The sequence below is a fragment of the Bufo gargarizans genome, chromosome 9, assembly GCF_014858855.1.
Source record: "Bufo gargarizans isolate SCDJY-AF-19 chromosome 9, ASM1485885v1, whole genome shotgun sequence".
NCBI lineage: Eukaryota > Metazoa > Chordata > Amphibia > Anura > Bufonidae > Bufo > Bufo gargarizans.
The window spans coordinates 84,701,073-84,725,575 of record NC_058088.1 but is presented as its reverse complement, the minus strand read 5'-3'; the positions used below and the strand labels follow the sequence as shown (position 1 = coordinate 84,725,575).

At 43.4% G+C, this 24,503-nt stretch overlaps 1 protein-coding gene across 2 annotated transcripts in view; it reads left to right on the top strand.

The window, feature by feature from the left end:
• The window catches only part of PAK3 (p21 (RAC1) activated kinase 3), a 181,718-nt gene that overhangs the window by 122,050 nt on the left and 35,165 nt on the right, over positions 1-24,503 (top strand). For both annotated transcript variants that reach the window (XM_044268880.1, XM_044268878.1), the window contains exon 3: positions 3,885-3,985. In XM_044268880.1, coding sequence (XP_044124815.1) covers positions 3,885-3,985 — 101 coding nt within the window. The remainder of the gene's footprint in view (positions 1-3,884; positions 3,986-24,503) is intronic.

Sequence of the window (24,503 nt, the reverse complement as noted above, 5' to 3'; positions counted from 1 at the left end):
TTGCAATGTAGTGCTGCTCAACATAGTCAAACACATACCTTTTGCTAGACCTTAAGGCCCTATTACACCTGGCAATCTTCCCGGCAATCGCCTGCTCGCTAGCGGAGGAGACCGCAGCTATTACATGCATGGATCTCCTCCTCAGTATGGGGACGTGTGATCGCTAATGCCATCGCTCGGCCCCATACTGATTCATTGTTTGCCGGCGGAAGATCGTGCCATGTAATCAGCACTCTGCTGACAGCAAACAATTATTTTTAAACATGCTGAAGAACTAGATTTCCCAATGAACGAGCGCTTGCTTGTTCTTCGGGTAATCGGCGGCAGTATAACACTGCCAGATTATTGCTAATGAGTGTTCATGTTAGCGATTGTCTTAACGATTTATCTGCCAGTGTAATAGGGCTTTAGTTTGGAAATCGCAGTTTGACTGGACTCAGAATGCCCAACGGGGCATGAATAATAGTTCCAGGAGCCAAAGGAGTAAGAGGCTTCTTCACTCAATCCCAGTACCTCCCTTTGTGCCATCCAGTCCACCCCCTCCTCTGCCACATCCCCATCAGCATACGACGACTCCTGCCTAGTCATCGTGTCTTTCGGGGAAACTGTCTGCACTTGCACATTGACTTTCCTGCAGTGGCCTTTGACCTCACGGTCCTTACTGCGCATGTGCCAAACCTGTGATGTCGATTACCAGGGTGGAGGAGTTCTATGCTGAACAAGGCATCGCAGTAGGAGGCAGACTGCATGGGGCGAGTGGAGGTACTTGGATCTAGTGAAGGGGCGGGCTTAGGCTCTTGCTGAAGGTGGTGATTGGCTCCTCAAGTTGTTAACGCCCCCGCTGGGCACTTTGATGCCTCATTAGCATACCAATTAAGCTGCGATTTCTGGAGTTCTAAACTAAGGATAATGCTAACAAAGGTACGGAATGTTTTTGATTAAGCAGCTCTACATAGCATTGCCAAGGGTTACATGGAGTCAAACTAGGTGACAGATTCCCTTTAAAAGTGTAAGAGTGCAAGCACTATGGGTTGGTAAGGTATATCTGTGCAATGTGTATAATATACCTGAAAGGCCAACGATCTAGAGAAAAGTATGAAAACGGTATAAATGAAGTATGCAGGGAGAAATCCTCGTGTGAATTGAGTGCCTGGGACTGCACCTTCAATTACCATGATGTGGAACAGACTCTCAGAAAGGAAATGCCTTCTACAAGGATCGCTCCAGACTAAGCAATGAAACACAGTCTACTTAGTCTTACTTGTTATCTTGTAAATCATACCCACATGTTTTAACAATTTGGGGTATCTGCCATTACGTGTAGCGTTACTAGGCTGCTTTTCATTAGAACAGCTTAGATTTCAGTCCTCTTGCACGTGCCAAGGGACCGTGCCGAACCCAGCGGAAATATACTTGGAATTGACTTTCCAACCACATTGGGGGTTATTTACGGATCACTGGGGAACAGAGCGGTGAAGTTTATATTCCCAGGATTTAGGAGTGTCGTAAAGTTGAGCTCAGTGCAAAAACAGAAAAAGCTTTGTGGGGTTGTTTGAGATTAGAAGAAAAGTCTGATGTTCCTATTGATGTCCCACTAATGAATGAAGCTGAGCTGCAATACCAGTCACGTCCTATGGACAAGAGTGGCGGTGTTTCTGGAGTCTCATCTGACCTCTTTGATGGAACACTAGATGTGAGCACCATCTGAAATCTAGTGAGGTCCTACCATGCAGATGGGAATATTCTACAGAGGAAAAATGGACGTGCTGTTGTGCCAACTATGGTGACACCGGAGATGTGTGCCAACCCCATAAAGCAAAACATGATCTGGACTTACCCTTCAAAATGTCACTAAATAGTGTTCTCTAAATCTTCATGCTGCCACACACACATTATCCCTAAAGTCCAGACTACTGTGGTAAAACCTGGCAGATTATGTCCGGCTATGGGCGTAAACTTTCCAGTATACTTTTTTGTGTTTTAAGTGATTGTTCCAAGATGAAGGCCTCACGCACAAGACCATATGTATTTTGTGGTCCACAATTTAAGGATCCCCAAAATACAGATACCGTCTGTGTTGCATCCGCATTTTTTGCTGACCCATTGACTTCAATAGTTCCATGGTCCGCATTTGTGGCCAGGTATCGGATATGTTCTATCTTTTAGCGGGACAGACATATGAATGTGGTAAGCGTAACGGGGGAGATTTATCAAAAAGGGTGTTAAGCAGAGAAGAGCGAATTTCATATTTTGAAATTCGTTCACGCTTTACTTACTGGAAAAAGGTGAATTGCGTTATGGAATCCGTTACCACCGACCTTAACACAATTCTATGACGGAATGCCTTTTAGAGGCATTCCGTTATTCATTCCATCATAACAGAAGTCTATGGGCTGCAAAACGGATGCGTCCAGTTTCCTAAAGATAAGGGAGGACTCCCCTGCATAACGGAAACGGGACGGATCTGTTTTGCAGCCCATAGACTTTTATTATGACGGAATGAATTGCGTCATAGAATTGCGTTATGAAGTTCGCTCATCTCTAGTGTTAAGGAAAACTGGCTTAGTTGCCCATAGCAACCAGATAACCTTTTTCAGAGTTCCTTCAGAAAATGAAAGATGGAATCGGATTCCTGGGCAACTAAGGCTATGTTCACATCTGCTTTCCAGCACGAGTGCCAGGATTCGGCCAGATCCCATTATAGTCTACGGGGTCCGGTAGCGAACGGCAGTATGCGGCAATGCTGGATCTGGTGAACGGCCTGGCAGATCAGGTTACCAGAGATGTCAGGGTAGCCTTACCCAGTTTTCATTTACACCACTTTAGATAAATCTGCCCCAGTGGGTTTACTAGAACTTAACGCCAGGGTCAAACTAGATCACTGGCAGTTAACAGTAAGTACGGTAAGTGTCGTATCTTTTAATAGACCGTTCCCTTTTAAAGAGGTATTCCCATCTCATAATGCTGTGATCATTGGGGTTAGACCTGTGGAACCCTCACTGATCCTGAGAACAAATGGGCTGCAGTGCTGATTCAGCTGTGTGGCCCCTGCAGACTGGAGCATGGCACTATTAAAGTCAAGAGTTTCCTGCATAGCCTAGGACCACTGTGGCCCCTTCTTTCTCCGTGTCAGTTATCACTTTTTTAGATGGAAATACCCCTTTAATGTCCAGTCCACCATATTCGAAAAGTGGTTTATGTCCTACAAAAAGTTGGACCTCCTTTACTCTGTACAATGTGAAGGTGCCTGATGTTTCCTTAGGCCCCTTTCACACGAGCGAGTTTTCCCGCGTGGGTGCAATGCATGACGTGAACGCATAGCACCCGCACTGAATCCTGACAAATTCATTTCAATTAGTCCGTGTACATGTTTTTTTCACGCATCAGGTCTGCGTTGTGTGAAAAACGCAGCATGTTCTATATTCTTCGTCTTTCACGCAGCCCTGGCCCCATAGAAGTGAATGGGGCATCAGTGAAAAATGCAAGTGTGGATGCGATGCGTTTTTCACTGATGGTTGCTTGGAGATGATGTTTGTAAACCTTCAGTTTTTTACCACGCGCGTGAAAAATAAATCAAAGTGCATTGCACCAGTGCAGAAAAAACTGAACGCAATCGCAGACAAAACTGACTGAACTTGCTTGCAAAATGGTGCGAGTTTAACTGAACGCACTCTGAACGCATCCTGGGCTAATCTGTATCGATCGTGTGAAAGAGGCCTTAGGATCCGTCCCTTACCAGGATTGTCAGTCTTGTACATGTATCATGTGGAGAATGAGAGCTATTATTAGATTGGTTACGATCTTCCATGCTTGGTGAAGAAATCAGGTCCTTATTACAATTGTTCTGTAAACCCTAATATGTACTTTGTTACTGTTGTCCCCAGCCAACAAAAAGAAAGAGAAGGAGCGTCCAGAGATCTCCCTCCCTTCAGACTTTGAGCACACCATCCATGTTGGCTTTGACGCGGTGACGGGAGAGTTCACTGTGAGTACCGCTGATATACACCCTGCCAGTCTGAGAGAACCATAGTCTTGCACACAACGCACTATTTTCAGCTGGTGTTCAGGGGAAGAATATACAATGCTTTGTAGAATTTTCCATTAACTGCCAAAAAAATGTAGCTGTTGACGGAGGTGACAGGTTTATTGCGAGCTTTAGACATAGTGAGGATTTATCCTGTGGATTTAGCTACTTTTGCTTTTCTCTGAGATTATAGGTCCCATATGAAAATGCTGTCCTCCATTTTATGAGCCATCTAGTGGCACCTGCTGAGCTTGAAGTTGAACAAAACAAAAACCTTCATGACGACATCTAGTTTTTTTTTGTAATACACACTAGGTAACTTGGCAGAAGGCTGAATGGACTTACAGCTGTTCCTTTCCTACACACATACTATATTCTCAGGAGGAAGAGAGGGAAAAGCTGCTTCCACACAGCTCTGGTGGCAGCTTGTCCTCCTCAAAATCCATCTGCCTGATCCTTCTTTCCATCCTCATATCTGCCATTGGGGAGAGTCTGGACACCCCCTTACACATTAGATGTTTGACCAACATTTATCTAATGTGTTTGACCACCTTCAGTAGATGGTTATGAAGCGATCCTTCCTATGATAAGCCATCATGGATGAGCAGCCTGACAGGAACACTCTCCTATATGTGGTATATGGAAGTGTAGTGAGCTCCCCTGTCAGGCAACTCTGCAAGTGGAAGGTAACCAGTCCTAGATGTGATTGGAGTCGGGAAGTCATTTTTTCCTCTAAATATTTTTGCCTTTCTCTTATAGGATAACAGGCTGAACTGGATGGGAGTATGTCTTTTTTCAGTCTTACAAACTATGGGGGTCATTTACTAACCAGAAATACGCCTATATTAGGGGTACTTCTGGTGCAGATTGCGGCTCAAAGGTCCGCGGCTTTTTTCCTTACTCACGCCAGGTCTATTAAAGGGGCGTGGCGGGGAAGTCGGCCTGCCTCATTCATCATTTTCTACGCGTAGAAAATGGTCTAAATGTAAGACAGCTAGGAAGCTGCCTTACATTTAGAAGCGGTGGTGGATCCACCGAAGCTATGTAGAGACTGGCACCTCTACATAACTCCGACGGATCCATTGCCAGCTATAGTGGATATTAAGACCGGCGTCTAAAACGCAAGTCTTAATAAATAACCCACTATGTCATATTCTAGGACTACTTGCTTGTGTCCATTTTAAATAATTCCTGGAGAACCCCTTTAAGAAAAAACATAAGCAAGAAGTTTGATCAGTTGGTTGATTGTGTGTAGTCTTCTAAAGGAGATCACCTTTATGTAACTGTACATTTTCCCTTATCCTGCAACTCCCTTGCCTTGTAGGAAAGCGGATTATAGAAAGAAGGCGGCAATAGTAGAATCTAAAAATGAACAGGTGACAAAGTGTAGATGGCATGTGAAGTGCACCAGTATATGGACTGTTTTATATAAAATATATGGATATAGCAGTATGGGAGGTGTCACTGAAGTATTTCATATCTAGTTGTGTTATATGCAGCCCTCCATAGAGCTGCAAGTAAACCAGCTGAGTTGTTATGGTGCACAAAAACAGGTGACACACAGTATACATAGGCATACATTTATCAGTTGGGGAGCAGTTTAATGCAGCTTTTTCATCGATGACTGATTCCCTGACATCAGTGCTAGGGCGCATTCAGACGGCCGTAAGTGTTTTGCGGTCCACAGATTGCGCATCCACAAAACACGGACACCGGCCGCGAGCGTTGCGCATTTTGCGGAATGCACAGGGCCAGTACTATGTAGAAAAGCCTGTTCTTGTCTGCAATTGCGGACATTAATAGGACATGCTCTATATTATTTGCTGGGACGCGGAATGGAACAGTGTTCTGTCCGCATCTTTTGCGGCCCCATTGAAATGAATGGTTCCACACCCGGTCCACAAAATTGCAGAAGGGATGCGGACCTGTACATACAGCTGTTTGAATAAGCCCTTGAATAGGTGTGGGTCCCATCTCTGGTACCCACTTCTATCTCTAGAATGGATCTCCCGAAGTAGAGAGCGCAGTGACCCTCTATTTGTCACTATAGGAGTTCCAAAAATGGCTTGGCTCTTTCTGGCAATCCCATAGCAGTGAATGGAAAAATGGCCATGCATGTGCGGTGTGCAGGCCATTCACCACTATAGGACTTTCAAAAATAGAGTGTGATCACTCAGCTATTTTTTGAGTTCTCATAGCAGGGAATGTAGAGGGCGCCACATATGTGTGGTGTGCTCTTCTTCACTTTGGGGGTCCGTCCTGGAGAAAGACATTGACTGACATTGATGCCATAGCCTAACGATTGGTAGCACCGTTTTGCTTTTATTTGATATGATACATTTCCAGTGGTGGAAATGTGGATGTTGGTTATAATGTATAGGACAAATTTTTTTCTGTTACTTTTGACTATTGTATGAGAAAATACATGAGCACCAAAGCGCATAGGCAATATTGTCAGGGCTAGGAATTGTGTACCACATGGAGAATCCTAGGGCTCTTATTGGTTTTACCTCCTTATCTGGTGAGAATCAAAGATTTGTTTTGCCTTCCTCAGGATTAACACAGACATCATGGCTGGTTGAACTAGAAGGGTCAGTCGTCGTTTTTGATTTGAGACAGTTGCTGCTTTGACGTACAGTTACATTTTAGTGTAGTGTAGAGAGTATGGAGGCTGTTGCATACACAGTGGGTGCTGGCTGTGAAATTCAGCAGGCACCCGGCCACAAAGACTGGGTTTAGTGAGGACACCGATCCTAATTATTTAACTCCATCAGATACTGTGGTCAATAGCAACTTCCTGGGGAAGTTCCCAGGACTTTCATGGCTAACTGTCTGCACATGATATAGCTTCTCAGGCCAAGCTGTCAGAATCCCATAGACCGCAATAATATTCTTTTGTGGTCTATTAGACAAGCATTCAGAAGTTCACATGTTCAAGTCCCCTAATGGGAATAAAAATGTAAAGTTTTAAAAAATGTAAAAAATAAATAAAAATTTGAATCATCACTCTTTTCCAATTTTACATAGAAAAAACAAACAATAAAAAAATAAACATAACCAGTCTGAAAGTGTCTAAACTATTAAAATATAAATATATTTTTCATGCACAGTGTATGCCGTAACGAGAAAAAAGTGCAATTTTTACATTTTATCCCCCAAATAATATGGAATAAAAAGTTATCAAAAAGTCATATGTGCCCCAAAATGGTAATGCAGTTTGCCCCACTAAATACAAGCCCTTATACAGCTCTGTAGACAGAAATATAAAAAAAAGTTTGGAAAATAGTGATGCAAAGAAAAAAACGTTTTTTCATAGATTACATTTTTTGTTAAAGTAGTAAAACCTAATACGGTGTAGCTATTAATTTGGCATGGCTGTAATCGTACTGACCCGCAGAATAAGGGTGTCATGCCATTTTTAGCACACAATGAATGGCGTAAAAACAAACCCCAAAAATCCTTGGCAGAAATGGGTAAATAAAACTATTTTCCAGGGTTTCGGAACACTGTGCCTCAGGTGCGGTACAATACTTCCACAGTCCTTCCGAAAGGACACTACTGTAATTGGATGCACTTCTAATCTTTAATCCAAAAGCTTGTTGAAAGCGTCCACTGTCTCATGATGATGGTCTCAAAGTCACTGACACATCACTGTTTATATAGAACAAACCAAACTGTCTATAAAGACGTGACCTAACATCTTATAAAATGAACCGCACTCCAAGAACAAAGTGCTATGCGTTGTATTAGGCGTGTGAATCACACACATTAGTCCATTACATCACCAAGCGATGCTGCCAATAAAGAAGTACGGGCCATTTTGTGCAATGTACATAGCCTTGTAGCATCCATAGAAGATGGAAATGAAGCTTCTATTAACTTGTCTGTAACACACCGATAGCAAGTAATATGCTAACACCAATAAAAAAAGTTTAAGAAATTGTCAGCAATTTGTAGCTTTTTATAGTGTTCCTACTGGCTGGAATACAGAAGGCTACTTTTAAGTGATGTTTTTATGTACCTGTGTAGAAGATGTTATTTGATGGAACGAGTAGTGGAAAGTGCTTGGATCAGCAGGTCTGGTAATTGTAAAAACGCACTGACAAACCTTCACCTGACTTGTGGTTGATGGTTAAGTACAGAGTATAGTTTATATCCAGTCGCATGACTTTCAACACATGACTTGAGAAATTGATTTTTACAGATGAGAAATGCCTGGAGCTCATCAATCAGCCGTGCACCTCTGTACTGGGAGAGCCAGACATCAGCAGAATAAGAGACGTGTTCTTCTGTAGTAACATCTTTACACGTCTTTCATGTTCTCGTTCCTGCAGTTGCACATTCTTTTGGATAACTTTTGCTATATTCTATCTGTACTTATAGCCTTGGAAAATAAATATAAACTGATTGTATAGTGTTTGTCACAATAAATTGTTTCTTAGGTTGAACAGAGTAAGGCCAACTTGTCTTTGGGTGCAGATGTGTTGTGTTGATCCAGAGGAAGGCAAATCTTAATGGGTATCTGTCAGCATGATCAACATTATCAAACCAGGTATACTGCCTGTTAGGGTTGATCATGCTAAGTTAAATGATCACTTAGTAGTTCAAATCTGTGGCCATGTTCTAGAGAAATGGGCTATTTATTCAATATGGTAATTAGGTGTTCGGAATATCGAGGGGTAGGCCTTGTCCTCGGAGCACCACTTGACCACCGCTTTTCTACCTTACCTTTAGCCTTGAGTGGAAGGGCCAGGCATCCTTTCTGTGTTCCTGCCTGGCCCTGTAATCCCGACACGTTCACTGGTGCATGCGCAGATCAAATTGTTGCATCAGGAAAAATGTGCTTTCCCAGATGCTGAGATCTGAACTGTGGCTGCTGCGATTCAACATCCATCAGCGCATGCACAGTTTGGATCTCTGCATCGGGGATGATGCCGAGATCCAGTCTGTGCATGCGTCAGTGTTACAGGCCCCTGCAGAAAGGCAGTGAGGTTGCCTGGCTTTGTCACTAAAGGGGAGCGGGAGTGGCTAAGGGAGAATGGCGGTGGTTAAGTGGTGCTCCAAGGAGCTAGGCCAACCCCTCTGTGCTCTGGACACCTATTAAACATATTCAATAAAGTGTATATTTCTATAAAACAGTCAGTGTGTCTGGTTTAATAGGGTTGATTATGCCGATAGATGCTCTTTAAAGTCCTTGTAAACAATGCCCCAGTAAAGGGGCTGTCTGATGAATACATTCTCTGAAGTGAAGGCCAGCCTGCCAATCAGCTGATTGTTTAGGGTTAGATACCACTGGCTGTCAGCTGTTATCATCGGAAGTTACTTCAGCCAACCATACACATACCACTTTATAAAATATGACAGTGACCATTGAATGGTGGGACAGGACCCCCAGAGTTAAAGGGATTGTGCCAAGATTAGAAGTCATCTTCTACCAACAGGTTCGCTCTGGGTCTGACACCCGAGACCTCAACCGATCCCAAGAATGGAAATCCTGTTACCCTGATCTGATGGAGCAGCAGATCGGGCATGTGACCTGCCGCTCCATTCATTCTGTATGGGGCCACCAGAAATAGCCTGTACTCGCAGAGAATGAATGGAACGGCAAGGTGCATACCCAACCTTCCTCTTCATCATATCGGGGCAATGGGACACCCTTCCTTGGGATCGGTGGGGGTCTCAGTGGTCACTGGCCCCTGATCAGTATGGGTACCTTTACACAAGCCGGTTATCATGTAAATTATTGTTAAATCTATCGAAACTGCACGATTATTGATTGTAAAAGCAGTGATAATCGGGTATTGTAAAAGCAAACGATAGACTGACAATCGGTAGATTTCTCGTTGGTTCTATCGTTTGTGTGGACACAAATCATTGTTGAACGTTAACGATTTCACAAGAATCGGTCACTGCGCGCACAATTACATTTATGTAAATGTACAGTCTGCTTTACAGACATCGTGCATGCTTGACCACCGCTCCGTTCAAAGTTCTCCTTACTAGTGATTGAAGGGGTCCCAGCAGGGTGGATAGGTGATAAATTGTGGTAAACCCCCTTAAAGTGAGCCAAAGTTTTCAAGCTATCCCCTGTTCACAGAATACAGGATAACTAACTCATTGGCGGTCTGACTGCTGGGACCCCTCCCGATCCTGAGATCGGGGGTCCTGTTCCCCTGTCTTGTACATACGCTCTGCTGCTCCATTCATTCTCTATGGGGCCACTGGAAATAGCCAGGTTCTGGGATTAGATATCTTCAGCAGTTGCATAGAGAATAGAAGGTGCAGCAGGGCACATGTGTGGCCTGCCATTCCATCATTACTGGGGAATAGGACCCCTATTTTCAGGATAGATGGGGGTCCCAGCAGTCAGACTGTTAGAGGCAAAGAAAGATAACATGTAGACATGTTAGTTAGTGCAACAAAGCTAGTAGGACATGGGGCATACAAATCACACGTTGGCCCCATTTTGGTAGTTCATCCTTCTGTAAATGTACTGTGTATATATATGAAAGTTAAATAATATAGCAAAGAATCCAGACGAGCAGTTGTTTTCTATATTTTTTTTCAATTAAGGAGGAATTCTGTCAGTAAATAAATTAAAGTCCAACTTGGCAATGTTCTTTTGTGCTCTAGCAGGTCATATTTGTTCGTTTTATACTCCCTATATGCTCAAACATAAACCTCTGTATAAATCTGAGGAGACCATAGTTTACACATCTAAAGTTCAAATAAAAGTTGTGAGTTATGTAAAAAAAAAAAAAAAAAAAGTGGCCAAAATTGTAGCTTCTATTGTGCTTGGTAAATGATAATAGTACTGTTACTTAAAGGCTATATCCACCTTTTAAACCAGTTTTTTTTTTTTTTTTTTTTTTTTAAGGAATTTATCCTAAAGCCCAATTCTTTTCTTCCATTTGTCGCCTACTTTTTAGAGACAAATAGGGTAACAGGTGGGGGAGTGTGACTACAGAATCAGACTGCATAGAGTGTTTGTAGTCTGTTACCACGGAGACGCACAAGTCTGCTTAAGAGCAGTAGAAACAAAATGCTTAGAACGTTTTAATCAAGACTATTTGGGATTTGCTTCACTTCTTATTTGCATTGAGATAATACAAATGGTTTGTAAAGGTGTATCTAGGCTTTTTGAATAAAAATATTTAGACCGTTTTATACATGACTTGCATATTTTACAGCAATGAATAAGATAAATATCACTAAGCATAACAACCAATCCATTGGTTACCAGTTTGTGCCATCTCAGCACCTGTTGCCTAGCGTAAGTCATTCTGTGCGCCAAGCCACTACTGAATGCAACCCTAGATCCTCCTCAGAGATGTTACTGGTTCCTTGTTCATTTTTTAGTGGTTTGGCCCACGAAATATCTATTGCACACTACAGTACGGAAGGCAACAGGTGCATGTTAAATGACTCTTCTAATGTGAGAGGCCCTGGGGCTGGTTTCTTGTACAATTTGACTTCATTGACCACTTTGTCCTTCTCTTTCACTTTTATCTTACTGGAAAGTTTGGAAGTGCCATTGGGATTTCTAACACTGTATGATGATTTTTCCTATGATAATAATTACACCAGTTCCCATAACAATTGTCTGCTCCTTTTGGTGACATGTACTTCATATACGCCCCCTGTAATCCCTTTGTTATCACCTCACCTTGGCTGCGCTCTGTGTTTGCTACTAGATTAATATAGAGCCACAATTGGAAAATCTGCATGGGCTCCTGAGTTGGACTTCTTTTACGCTTCACATGACACGACTGACCATTGCATGCCAGCACCTCTCGGCTTGTACTAACCAATCTTCAGTTTGATTTGGAGCCGTGGAGCTGTTCCACAATGTTTAGACGCATGTCCCCGGAGTTTTAGTTTTTGGAAAATGAGCCTGATTGTCAAAACAGCAGCACTAAATCTACAGAATAACACATCTGATTGATATCAGCCAACCTGTAGATACTGCAAGTAATGATACAATACTCACTTATTCAGTTGTGCATTAAATGGTAATAAAAGTGGGAAGTGGCTATATCACTGTATATGGGAACATAGCAATTTTGTAAATACCATTAATATATTACTAACTACAAGATTTAGACTTTTTTTTTTCATTTAGTTAAAATTTGCCCAAAATAGATTATTGTACCAGTCTTCTAAGATCTTTGTTGTCAGAGGAACTATAGCCCAACTGATAGGTTTGCACACGTTCTCATCGGTGTCATGGCTTTTGTTTTGCTGGGGCCATGGAAAATACTGTAGAATGGATCCATCCTGGCAGATGTCCTCACCATGCTGAACATGTCCATATGATCTTATGATATATTGGGCCCAGCACATTCCATAGTGTCATTTGATCATATGTTTGGGCTGTACTCATTGGCATAGCTTTTTTCACTCTATTAGGTCAGGCAATACATATATTTTCTAGATCAGATTTTCTCAATGTATGTGCTGCATATTCCATTTCAATTTTTTCTCTCTCTTTCTTATAATTTTAAATAGAAGTGTGAACAGTGCCCAAGAACCTGAAAATACATTGCAGCCCTTATTTTGGTATTAGCTTCCTTTCCCCTTAAAAGGGAAATACAGATGAAAACTAATGAAATACAGACATTTTTCATGAGCTAAACATATAAACATGCATGCTCAAACACTTGCAAAATCAAGACTGTAACTGTTTAGGTCAACTATGGTAAAATGTAGGGTTATAATAATGTACTCTAAGATGGCTGAAACAATTGTAAAGATCTAGCGTTCCCTAAGCCTGATCTAGAACCTATTCAAGATTGTATTAGAGCAGAAGACAACTAAACCTGTTTTCCAAAATCTGTCCTCCTGCAACCTGCACTACACCCTTGCCCCCTGGACACTTCATAGTGTTCTTCTGCCACATACCATGAAATCCCCCCCTCCTCTTCCCCATCATAAGGTCATTTCTCTTTCCACCCTCTGAGTTCTCCCCATCCTATTTTAACTTTTCTTTTTCTTTCTTTATTTACGTCCATTGCAGCCAGATCTCTGTGGTTCACAGATGGGCTCAGGGAAACTCGCAGAGGTGCGTCACAGGCCCAAAAAGAAGCTTGCATCAAAAGTGCTTCTTTGAGATGTCCTAGCGTTTGCAGCTGCAAGTTCATGCGTGTGCTGTAGATATGTTGCTTGGATCATCCTTTTGTCATTCAATCCCAAACTCCAGGGGCCCATGTCACTCATTCCAAATCTGTTTTATACAATCTTATTATTCCGCACAGACTGTATGTCTAGATTGGGGTGGCACCAAAGAAGAAGCATATACTCATTATGAAAATTCCTCACTGTCCACTTTATGAATTTTGTGTGACTAGCGCTGTAACCACAGGATGATAAAAGTGCATTCAGATATATGTTACTTGATGAATTTACATTTTTGTTGCTTTGTACTTTTTTTTATTTTTTATGATTGATATGCAGAATGCAACATTCAGAAATATCAAACTAAATGCCTTGACTCTTGACAACTAGCATCATTTATCACAATCCAGGTGGCAAGCAGATGATTTTCCTTTAGGTTCTTTGTACAAACATGTGTTTTCTTGATCTACTAGTAACCTCTGGACCCCCATTCTAGTGATCGTTGATGAGCTCAGCAATGATCACACATTTGTCAGCTATGCTTTGGATAGGTGATAAATGTCCATTGTTGGGAACCATTAAAGGGGTTGTCCAGAAGTACAAAATTTATTACGTATTCTCAGGCTATGTCATCAGTATCTGATCAGCTCCCAGCACCCCCACCAATCAGCCGTTTGAAGAGGCTTCAGTGCTCCGCTCATTACAGCAGCTTCTTCTTAGGCTAGTGACTTTACATTCACTGGCTGCGTGGCTTATGTGTAGCTCTGTCTTGTTCAAGTGAATGGGCATGGTCTGCAATGCCAAGCGCAGCCACTATACAATGTACAGCGCTGGAGCCCCACGTACTCTTTATACAGCTGATTGGTGGTAGATCAAGAGGATAGGTCATCCGTATTCTACTCCCGGAAAACCCCGATAATTTTAACCAGACATGTTGGCTAAAAGTTGTCAGAACTTGATTTTGATGGGATTATTTTTTCTCTGACTGCAGAAATCTTTGGTTGAGCAACTAAACGTATTCCTTAAAGGGAACCTGTCATCAAATTTATGTTGTCCATACTAACGACAGAATAAAGTTGAGACAGGTGAGTTGATTTCAGCGGTCTGTCATTTATAAGTTAAAAATAAGTGGTTGCCGAGAACCAACATCACAATCATTGCAGACTGGGCCTGGAAAAGAGTCCCGGCCACCTGAGAAGAGTCCTGGTTATCCATAAATTCCTGCTCTCCTGCCCACCTGCTGATGGCTGACAGTCTTCTACCTAGTTTTCTCCCTTTCTCTCTAGGAGAGAACTGCCAATCATCATCAGATGGGTGAGAGAGCAGGAGATTATGTATAACCAGGACTCTTCTCAGGTAGATTTGACTATTTTCAAGCCCTGGGCTGCAATGATTAGGATGCTGGTTCTCGGCAACCACTTACTATTAGCTCATGAGTGACACACCGCTGACATCAGCATTTCTGTCACTATTTTATGCTGCCCTCAGTTGATGACAGGTTCCCTTTAAGATGCAGGTGAAAAGGATATAGAGCATTGCATTGTTCTTAATTTTGGCTTTGAATTTACCCTGGGTAATACTGGGTTCTGGATGGAAAAAAAAAAGTTTAAGCCCTGACCTAAAGTGCATAAGGACCCATGAAAAGGTGTCAGGAAGAAAGAGCACTCGGGTGTTTTTGATTTCCTATGGGAGATGAGCCACAGCATGTAGTGTATGGTATCTACTTAATCTGGCCATATACTGGGAATAAGCGTTGGCTGCACTCTGACAATTTTGGAGGACACCAGATATAGGGTTGGGTGATATCATAAATTATTCCCACGATAACTATATTAAGAAATCTATTGCAATAACGAATAAGGAGACATTATACTGTATGGGGCAGCGGGACACAAGGAGACACTATACTGTATGGGGCCACAAGGAGACATTATACTGTATTGGGGCGATGACATCACCTTGACCTCCTGCGCCGGGTCGCAGGCGGGGTGATGACGTGGTCTTGTGCCTACGTCCGACTGTGACCCAGAGAAAGAGGTTGCAATTAGGTCATCGCAACCGCCTGCTCCGTTCTACAGCCTCATAGCTCTATGAGGCTGAATGGTGGCCAACTTCTGTCCTCCTGCCTCATGGCAGAGGTGGGTATGATGTCGCTAAAATACCATGGTAAATAAAAAAATAATGATAATGTAATGTTCTTTGTGGTTTTACAAAACACTAGTGTTCTCGATCGTGCCTCTCTAGAGGGTGGTGATGGATGATATTTCCTGATGTTTTTCCTTGTGCTGTGCATGCCTATCTAGTCTACACTTGCCACCTATTATACTACTACATTTCTACTAGCTATAAAGTATTACGTTGATCTTAAAACAAAAATATAGTTGGCAAGGCACCGTAGTTATCTGCACAACAAGAAAGTGTGACGCTTGTTTGGAGTATCTGAAACGCGGTAGGAATCGGAGAGTCTGATCTTGACCTGTGAATTTATCCGGCGACATATTAGTTTACAAATTGTCAATCCATAAACAAAATTACATTTCACTGTATTATACAAATATTAGTGTAGTAGGTTACAAAGACAATATTTATTTTGAGTAGACCTTTTAGGCTACTTTCACACTAGCGTTAATATTTTCCGGTATTGAGATTCATCATAGGGTCTCAATAGCGGAAAAAAAACGCTGAACGGAATGCTCCAAAATGCATTCCGTTCTGTTCTCATACCGGAGAGCAAACTGCAGCATGTTGCGGTTTGCCTTCAGTCCTGGGATTTTCTCTTAACACTCTGAAAATGGATCCGTCCCCCACTTTCAATGGAGTTCATGACTGATCTGTCTTGGCTATGTTAAAGATAATACAACCGGATACGTTCATAACGGATGCAGATGGTTGTATTATCAGTAACGGAAGCGTTTTTGCTGAACCCATCCAGCAAAAACGCTAGTGTGAAAGTAGCCTTAGTGTGCACTGTAATTATTCCATCTGCTAAATGTCTCTTGATTTTAAAGGGGTTTTCCAGCGAAACAAAACATATTTTGCAGCGGGGGCTTAAAAACTTAAAAGAAGACAACAACCACCTCCCGGTCCAAACACACGCACACCAATCCAACACTGCCCAGATCCCCGCTGCTGTCTAGTTGGAACTCCCATTTTCACATTCAGCAAATGCCTCAAAATGCCCCCTCAGCCGATCACTGACTGAGGCTGCTCAGCGAGACAGGAGCTGGAAGTAGAGATCATCGAGGCCCCGAGCAGCATCCGAACAGCAGTCACTCTTTCACCCCCATGTAGGCATCCAGCAGTGCTCCTTCTTGCTTTTCTGCCATACAGTACATTTTCTCTTAATTTTCCAGCTGACCAACTCTAAAAGATAGTTTTGTTCTGTTCTGATCAAATTGAGGCCTCTTTCACATGTTCGGGATGACTTCAGTAACAAGATGGTCAGTGGTTCATCTATGAAGATGTCCATGGAGAATGTGTTTGGTCCATGTGTTAGTTTTTTTTTTACCCTCTGTCATCAGTATTCCACATACACTGCCAAGCTAAAAAAATAATTTCCAGAACATCTCCTACCAATGGTCTGCAAAAACCATGGATGGCATCCGTGTTGTGTCTGTGGTTTCATGAACCTGTAGACTACATATAAGGGTCCATTTACACGTCCGTATGTGTTTTGCGGACCCACAAATTGCGGAACCGCAAAACACAGACACTGGCAATGTGCGTTCTATTTCTTTGCGGATCCGGAAGTGCAGGGCAGCAAATGTGGATGCGGACAGCACATTCCGACCCCATTGAAAATGAATGGGTCCGCACCTGTTCATCAAAATGCGGAATGGATGTGGACCCATTTTGCGGACGTGTGAATGGACCCTAATGTGCGTGAGGGAGCCGTTATGTCAGACAAAAATAGGGAATGCTTCCATAGTGTCACCACAGTTTGTGGAAAACCACTGATGTATGAATGTGCACAATAAACACAGTGGCTACTTGTACTTTCTGTACAGAACACAAACAGTGCACATCCATGATTCACTCATGTGTGAAAAAGACCTAATAGAACAAAGAGACTCCTCATCGTCAGCTTGTGCTAGAAAATGGCAATATTAGCGCTGCGGCATTACAATTCCAGTTAATTAGATATGATTATCACATAAAACAGTCTCCTGTCCTGTACAGTTTTCATCTCTTCTAAACCATGGGGTTCTGTTTCCTAGAATCCAGACATCATCTAGAGCAGGGCTGGCCAACCTGCGGCTCTCCAGCTGTTGTAAAACTACAATTCCCACCATGCCCTGCTGTAGGCTGTCTGGGGATGCTGGGAGTTGTAGTTTTGCAACAGCTGGAGAGCTGCAGGTTGGGCATGCCTGATCTAGAGCTACCACTAAAGATGCTGTCTTTGGGTAAGGCAAAGCAGTCAGTAGGTATGGGTTGGCGCATGCTGGCTCACTAGTGCCTTGCAGGGGTTCTAGGTTGAAAGCAGACCAAGGAGAACATCTGAATGAAGTCTCTTTGTTCTACTTGTGTTTGTGTGGGTTCCCTCTGGGTTCTCTAGTTTTGCCCCAAATTCCTAAGACATACTGATAGGGAATTTAGATTGTGAGCCCCACTGGGGACAGCCAGTGATGATAATGTCTGTAAAGGGCTGCAGAATAGGTCAGCGCTATATAAATAAGTAAAATAATAATAAAATGATAAAATTTATTTCAGACAAAACATATTCCTGGAAGAGAATCTAGGAATGTCTTGCACACCCAGATCACGATCACAATCGGAGTCCGAAAGAGAGAAAATTATAAGATGGAAAAGGGAATTACTGATTACACTGTTCTATAGCAGATACCTGGCAAAAAAAAGCATTTGTGAGTACACTCTTGTGGAACGACAGGAAGCTAACATTTCATCTGTTGTAGGCACACTATTTAAAGCATAGCCATCACTTCAGATGATGTTTCAGCATAAGCAGCCATGTGTGCACATGAGTGATGGCACAATATCTGACCATTATATCACTTGTATCTGGAATTTTTTAGCAGTTTTCTCCACTACAGGCTCCATCTCTAATTTTAAATTATTGATGAGCTGGTGGGTGGAGGCAAGCTGTCATTATGACTGTCCTAAGGCTACATATAGAGACAGGAGGTACTGCCTCCTAACTTAGAAGCCATATAGGATATTATCGAGAAGTACTGAGCAGTATAGATGTGAATATAGCATTTGAAGTGAGATATAACTTATTATTATTATTAGCTGTGAAATAATGGCTGTCTTTTTGATGGGGGGAGGTGGGGAGCTGATAACTGGGAGAACAAGGCTTTTTTCTCTGATATGTATTACAAAGATCCTTATATTTGCCTGTACTATTGATAAATGCAAGTTTGTGTGCAACAAAAATGCCCATTTAAGCATCTATGAAATAAAATGTGTGTGTGATTTCAACACTTGGATGGATTTATTGATGAGCACATGGTCCTAGGATTTACAGTGATACATACAGTGGGGAACAGAAGTATTTGAACACCCTGCGATTTTGCAAGTTCTCCCACTTAGAAATCATGGAGGGGTCTGAAATTCACATTGTAGGTGCATTTCCACTCTGACAGAATAAAAAAAAATAAAAAAAAGGAAATCACATTGTATGATTTTTAAAGAATGTATTTGTCTTGCACTGCTGAACATAAGTATTTGAACACCTGAGAAAATCAGTGTTAATATTTGGTACTTTGTTTGCAATTACGGAGGTCAAATGTTTCCTATAGTTCTTGACCAGGTTTGCACACACTGCAACAGGGATTTTGGCCCACTTCTCCACACAGATCTCCTCTAGATCTGTCAGGTTTCAGGGCTGTCGCTGAGCAACACAGAGTTTCAGCTCCCTCCAAATATGTTCTATTGGATTTAGGTCTGGAGACTGGCTAGGCCACTCCAGAACCTTGATATGCTTCTTACGGAGCCACTCCTTGGTTATCCTGGCTGTGTGCTTCGGGTCGTTGTCATGTTGGAAGACTAAGAGCATTGAAGATGGGTCGTGACTGAGGGAAGGAGGTTGTTGCTCAAAATCTCACAATAAATGGCCCCATTTATCCTCTCCTTAATACAGTGCAGTCATCCTGTCCCCTCGCAGAAAAGCACCCCCAAAGCATGAAATTACCACCCCCATGCTTGACAGTAGGGATGGCGTTCTTTGGATGCAACTCATCCTTCTTTTTCCTCCAAACACGACGAGTGAAGTTTAGACCAAAAAGTTCTACTTTGGTCTCATCTGACCACATGACTTTCTCTCATGCCTCCTCTGGATCATCCAGATGGTCATTGGCAAACTTCAGACAGGCCTGGACATGAGATGACTTGAGCAGGGGGAACCTTCCATGCAATGCATGATTTGAAACCATGACTGCGTAGTGTTCTACCGACAGTGACCTTTGAAACTGTGGTCCCAGCTCTCAATGTCATTGACCAGCTCCTCCCTTGTAGTTCTGAGCTGATTCCTCACCTTTCTTATCAGTGATACCCCACGAGGTGAGATCTTGCATGGAGCCCCAGTCTGAGGGAGACTGACAGTCGTCTTTAGCCTCTTCCATTTTCTAACAATTGTTCCAACAGTTTCACCAAGCTGCTTGGCAATTGCCCCGTAGCCCTTTCCAGCCTTGTGGAGGTCCACAATTTTGTCTCTGGTGTCATTTGACAGCTCTTTGGTCTTGCCCATGGTAGTAGTTGGCGTCTGACTGATTGTGGGGTGGACAGGTGCCTTTAAAGAGCTCAGACAGGTGCTACTAAGTTAGATTAATAAGAGGAGTAGAGGTGGATTTTTTAAAAACACAGTAATAGGTCTTTGAGAGACAGAATTCTTGCTGTTTCTCAGGTGTTCAAATACGTATGTTCAGCAGTGCAAGACAAATTCTTTAAAAATCATACAATGTGATTTCCTAAATGTTTTATTCTTATTCTGTCTCAGAGTGGGAATGCACCTACAATGTGAATTTCAGACCCCTCCATGATTTCTAAGTGGGAGAACTTGCAAAATCGCAGGGTGTTCAAATACTTCTGTTCCTCACTGTAGCTTCAAGGGAAGAAATGACATCTACGGTAATTGTTTCCTATATCACATGATGAGCAAATAAGATTGTATCTTATAGGATGAAATAAGAGGTGAAATATAATGTTTATAACATATGTAAAGCTTTTTGCTTTTACGAAGACCCTTGGAATGCCAGGGCTACCGAGGAAGACAAACAAATGGATCCTAAACCAAAGTATATTTCTCCTTGAAGCACTCATTGACAGCCTTTTGTTGAAGATAAACATGCATGTGTTCTGTGTGTGGAGAGAATAATAAGCCACTACCACTACCACTTATCTCCCTTGAGATCATTATGGCTGATCCTTCTTTTCCCCAATATCTGCCATCAGAGTAGAGTAGGCGCACACTTATGCACTTGAGATATCAGCTGGTCCTGCTGAAAACAGCAGGTTCACCAACTTTGTTCTTATGTGTGGTCACCTGAAGACATAAGTACGTAAATAGTTTGAGGAAGCTGAAAACCTAAATAGAAGACAGGATGTTTTGGAGAACCACGATACACACGTGGTAGTGGGCTATATGTACAACATCAGATCAGCTGTTTTCCAGGTGAAAGGGCCTGGGCTGTAATACCAGACAGCCCATACACAAGAATGGCTATGCTTCCCCCAAAAAAATCACCAATTTTTCTAATCCTGGATGACCATTGTAATGCATCCCCCACCCTTCCTGCCCAATACTAGCAAGAGAGAAGTAGTAAGGTGTTTTATAGGCCTCTTTCATTGATACTATACAGTGTGGCCTAATGGGCCATACGATGCTAGCTCAGTAAAGAGTGAAAAATAGAAATATAGTTTATTGTATATGCTTATAGAGTTGAGGATGAATAAAATGGTTACCCAGCAATAATGGACATGAATAGAAAGAAACACAAAAAATCTGATGTTAAAAAAGGTGGTAGCAACAATTACATAGACATGGTACATGTGGGTATTCTATGGGTATGCTTTATATGTTATTATTTCTCGTGCTTATATAGCGCTGACATATTCTGCAGCGCTTTAGACATTATAATCACTCGTAGTCCCTATCAGTTCGTCTTTGGAGTTTGTGAGGAAACCGGAGTACTCGGAGGAAACCCAGGCAAACACGGGGAGAACATACAAACTCCATGCAGATGTTGTCCTTGGTTGGATTTGAGCCTAGGACCCCAGCGCTGCAAGGCACCAGTGCTAACCACCGAGCCACCTGCCCACCCTTTCTATCTATCCTAAATGGCAGAAAAAAAGAATCAAGTAGGATTCACCAAGATAAAAAAAAAATTAAGGGATAACCATTTTCTTCTAGTTTTTTTAATGTGATTGTCCAGCCAGCAGCTTAAAATTATATGCAAGTAAAAGGGGGTGATTGCCTGCTGTGTAGTTTCCTCAGATCTGACTGACTGCTTTTTGGCTCAGCTACATTAGGCCAGAGCTGTAATCTGTGACTATAGCTAAACTGCCGTGTCTTCGGGGACTCTGAAGTAGTCTGAAACACACCTCCTGTCTCCTCATTGGTTCAGGCTGCCGTTCTGTCTCCTCTGATTGGCTCCTGTGTGTAAACACGTGTCACAAGCTGGTCAGTGCACGGAGAGCAAATTTTTATGACTGCAAGGGCAGAATGATTAAAAGTAGAGACTACTAAACCACCAGTGAGAACAAGATGAATTTCGGGTGACTGCCACCCATGTACTGCGGCAGTTGACCCGTAGTAAGGAGGACGCAACAAAAGCCTCATAGAACGTTATGATGAATTCTCTTCATTGCAGTAGTTTGATGATCAATCATTGGACCTTTACATAATATAACAATACCAGATTTCAGGTGCTAGCTTATATCTACTGCCCTGGCCTGGGTCAGACTATTTGCACCGACACTGTTTTTTATTTACGCCAAGTGTCTGCTGCTCCCTGACGGCTCAACTATTTCCTGTTTATAAAAGATCAAGACCATTATAAGCCAATTTGGTCCATCATTAATGCTCTTTAAAGGGGTTCTCCGGGCTTAACCTTTTTTGGGGTATTAAAAGCTAACCTGTGGAGGAAAGATTATTGGTCCTATACTTACCTTCCAGAGTGCAGCTGTTCTTGAGATCTGCCTCCCGGTCACATGGTCCCTCCAGATGGCTTTTCTTTGCTTCCGGCCGAAGTCCGTCCGCTTATCTTCCTGTCCTCTCTCTTCCTTTCTTGAGCAGGAGAAGCCTGTACTGACTCCTGCACAGCGCGATGTAGGCGCTGTGCAGGAGTGACAGCTTAGCCATCAGCCACAGTGGATCTCACTGGGGGTGCTGACTGGCACATGGGGAGGGGGCACTGTGGAACTGTGGATGGCACAAGGGGGCAATGGATGGAAAACAAGTGGACACTAGATGCCAAACAAGGGGGCAATGGATGGCACAGGGGGGCACTGGGTGGCATAGTGGGGGTACTGGATTGTACAAGGGGACACTGGCTGACTAATAGGGGGCATTGGATGGCACTTATGGGGGGCACTGTGGACGTCACTGTTATGGGGGGCACTGTGGACGTCACTGTTATGGGGGGCACTGTGGACGTCACTGTTATGGGGGGCACTGTGGACGTCACTGTTATGGGGGGCACTGTGGACGTCACTGTTATGGGGGGCACTGTGGACGTCACTGTTATGGGGGGCACTGTGGACGTCACTGTTATGGGGGGCACTGTGGACGTCACTGTTATGGGGGGCACTGTGGACGTCACTGTTATGGGGGGCACTGTGGACGTCACTGTTATGGGGGGCACTGTGGACGTCACTGTTATGGGGGGCACTGTGGACGTCACTGTTATGGGGGGCACTGTGGACGTCACTGTTATGGGGGGCACTGTGGACGGCACTGTTATGGGGGGCACTGTGGACGGCACTGTTATGGGGGGCACTGTGGACGGCACTGTTATGGGGGGCACTGTGGACGGCACGGTTATGGGGGGGCACTGTGGACGGCACGGTTATGGGGGGGCACTGGACGGCACGGTTATGGGGGGGGCACTGTGGACGGCACGGTTATGGGGGGGGGGCACTGTGGACGGCACGGTTATGGGGGGGGGCACTGTGGACGGCACGGTTATGGGGGGGGCACTGTGGACGGCACGGTTATGGGGGGGGCACTGTGGACGGCACGGTTATGGGGGGGGCACTGTGGACGGCACGGTTATGGGGGGGGCACTGTGGACGGCACGGTTATGGGGGGGCACCACCACCTAGTGAGGGAAGAGCCTGTGGACCATGGATGTCAAACTCATGGCCCTCCAGATGTTGCAAAACTACAACTCCCAGCATTCCCTGATAGCTGCAGTATGCCCAGGCATGATGGGAGTTGTAGTTTTGCAACAGCTGGAGGGCCACGAGTTTGACATCCCTGTGGACTGTCAGTAATGGGATTAGATACACAGCTCAGCAGGCTATATCACACAGGATAGGATTAGATACACATGAGGGCAGAGGCTGTGGACAGTCAGTAATGGGATTTAGACACTGCGTGAGAAGTAGATTCATGTCTGGGTGTAGAAAGATGGACACAGGAGTTATAGATGGAGTAGCTGCTGCAGGCAGAGCAGTGGGGGCGTGTCCAGCCTGTGACTCATCTCTGTGCAGTGCAGCCAGGCTTGTGTATCAATAAAGTTATGTATTCAACAAAACAAGAAGGGGAGAACGTAAACAGATCTGCCAGGATAATGTGATGTCTTCCAGGGGGGAATAGAAGCTCAGGCATGCAAAACAGGTATTAGGGGCATATGTATGCATGGTGAGGGGTGTTAGGAGCACATAATTTTTTTTTGATCTTGGGACCGGACAACCTCTTTAATACTTCTGTACCTCGTGAGAACCAGCCAACTCTATTACACACCACAAGAATGGGGATGACCTATTTCATCGGTGAGGAAAGACATTTCGTAGTTTTATTCCGGCTGCCTCTCGGCAAAATTACCATGCTGCCGCCGGAACTCTGGCCCACCCCCATTATAGGCAATGGGGCCGGAGCAGACCTCCGGGCGGTACAGATTCGGCAGGCTGTTCACCCGCCTGAACAGCCTGCCGGAGAAGGCTGCAGCTAGTGTGAAAGTAGCCTTACCAAATTAATAAATCGCATCAACGCTTGCCATACAGTAGCTACTGATTCTAATGAAGTTCAGGCTTCTCTGCTACTTAAAAAAAAAAAAATATATATATATATATATATATATATATATATATATATATATATTATTATAATTTTTATTTTTTGTGGGCAACAATGAACAATGTAATAGTGTCTGATTGCAGGAGAATACAAGCTATAGAAGCCCAA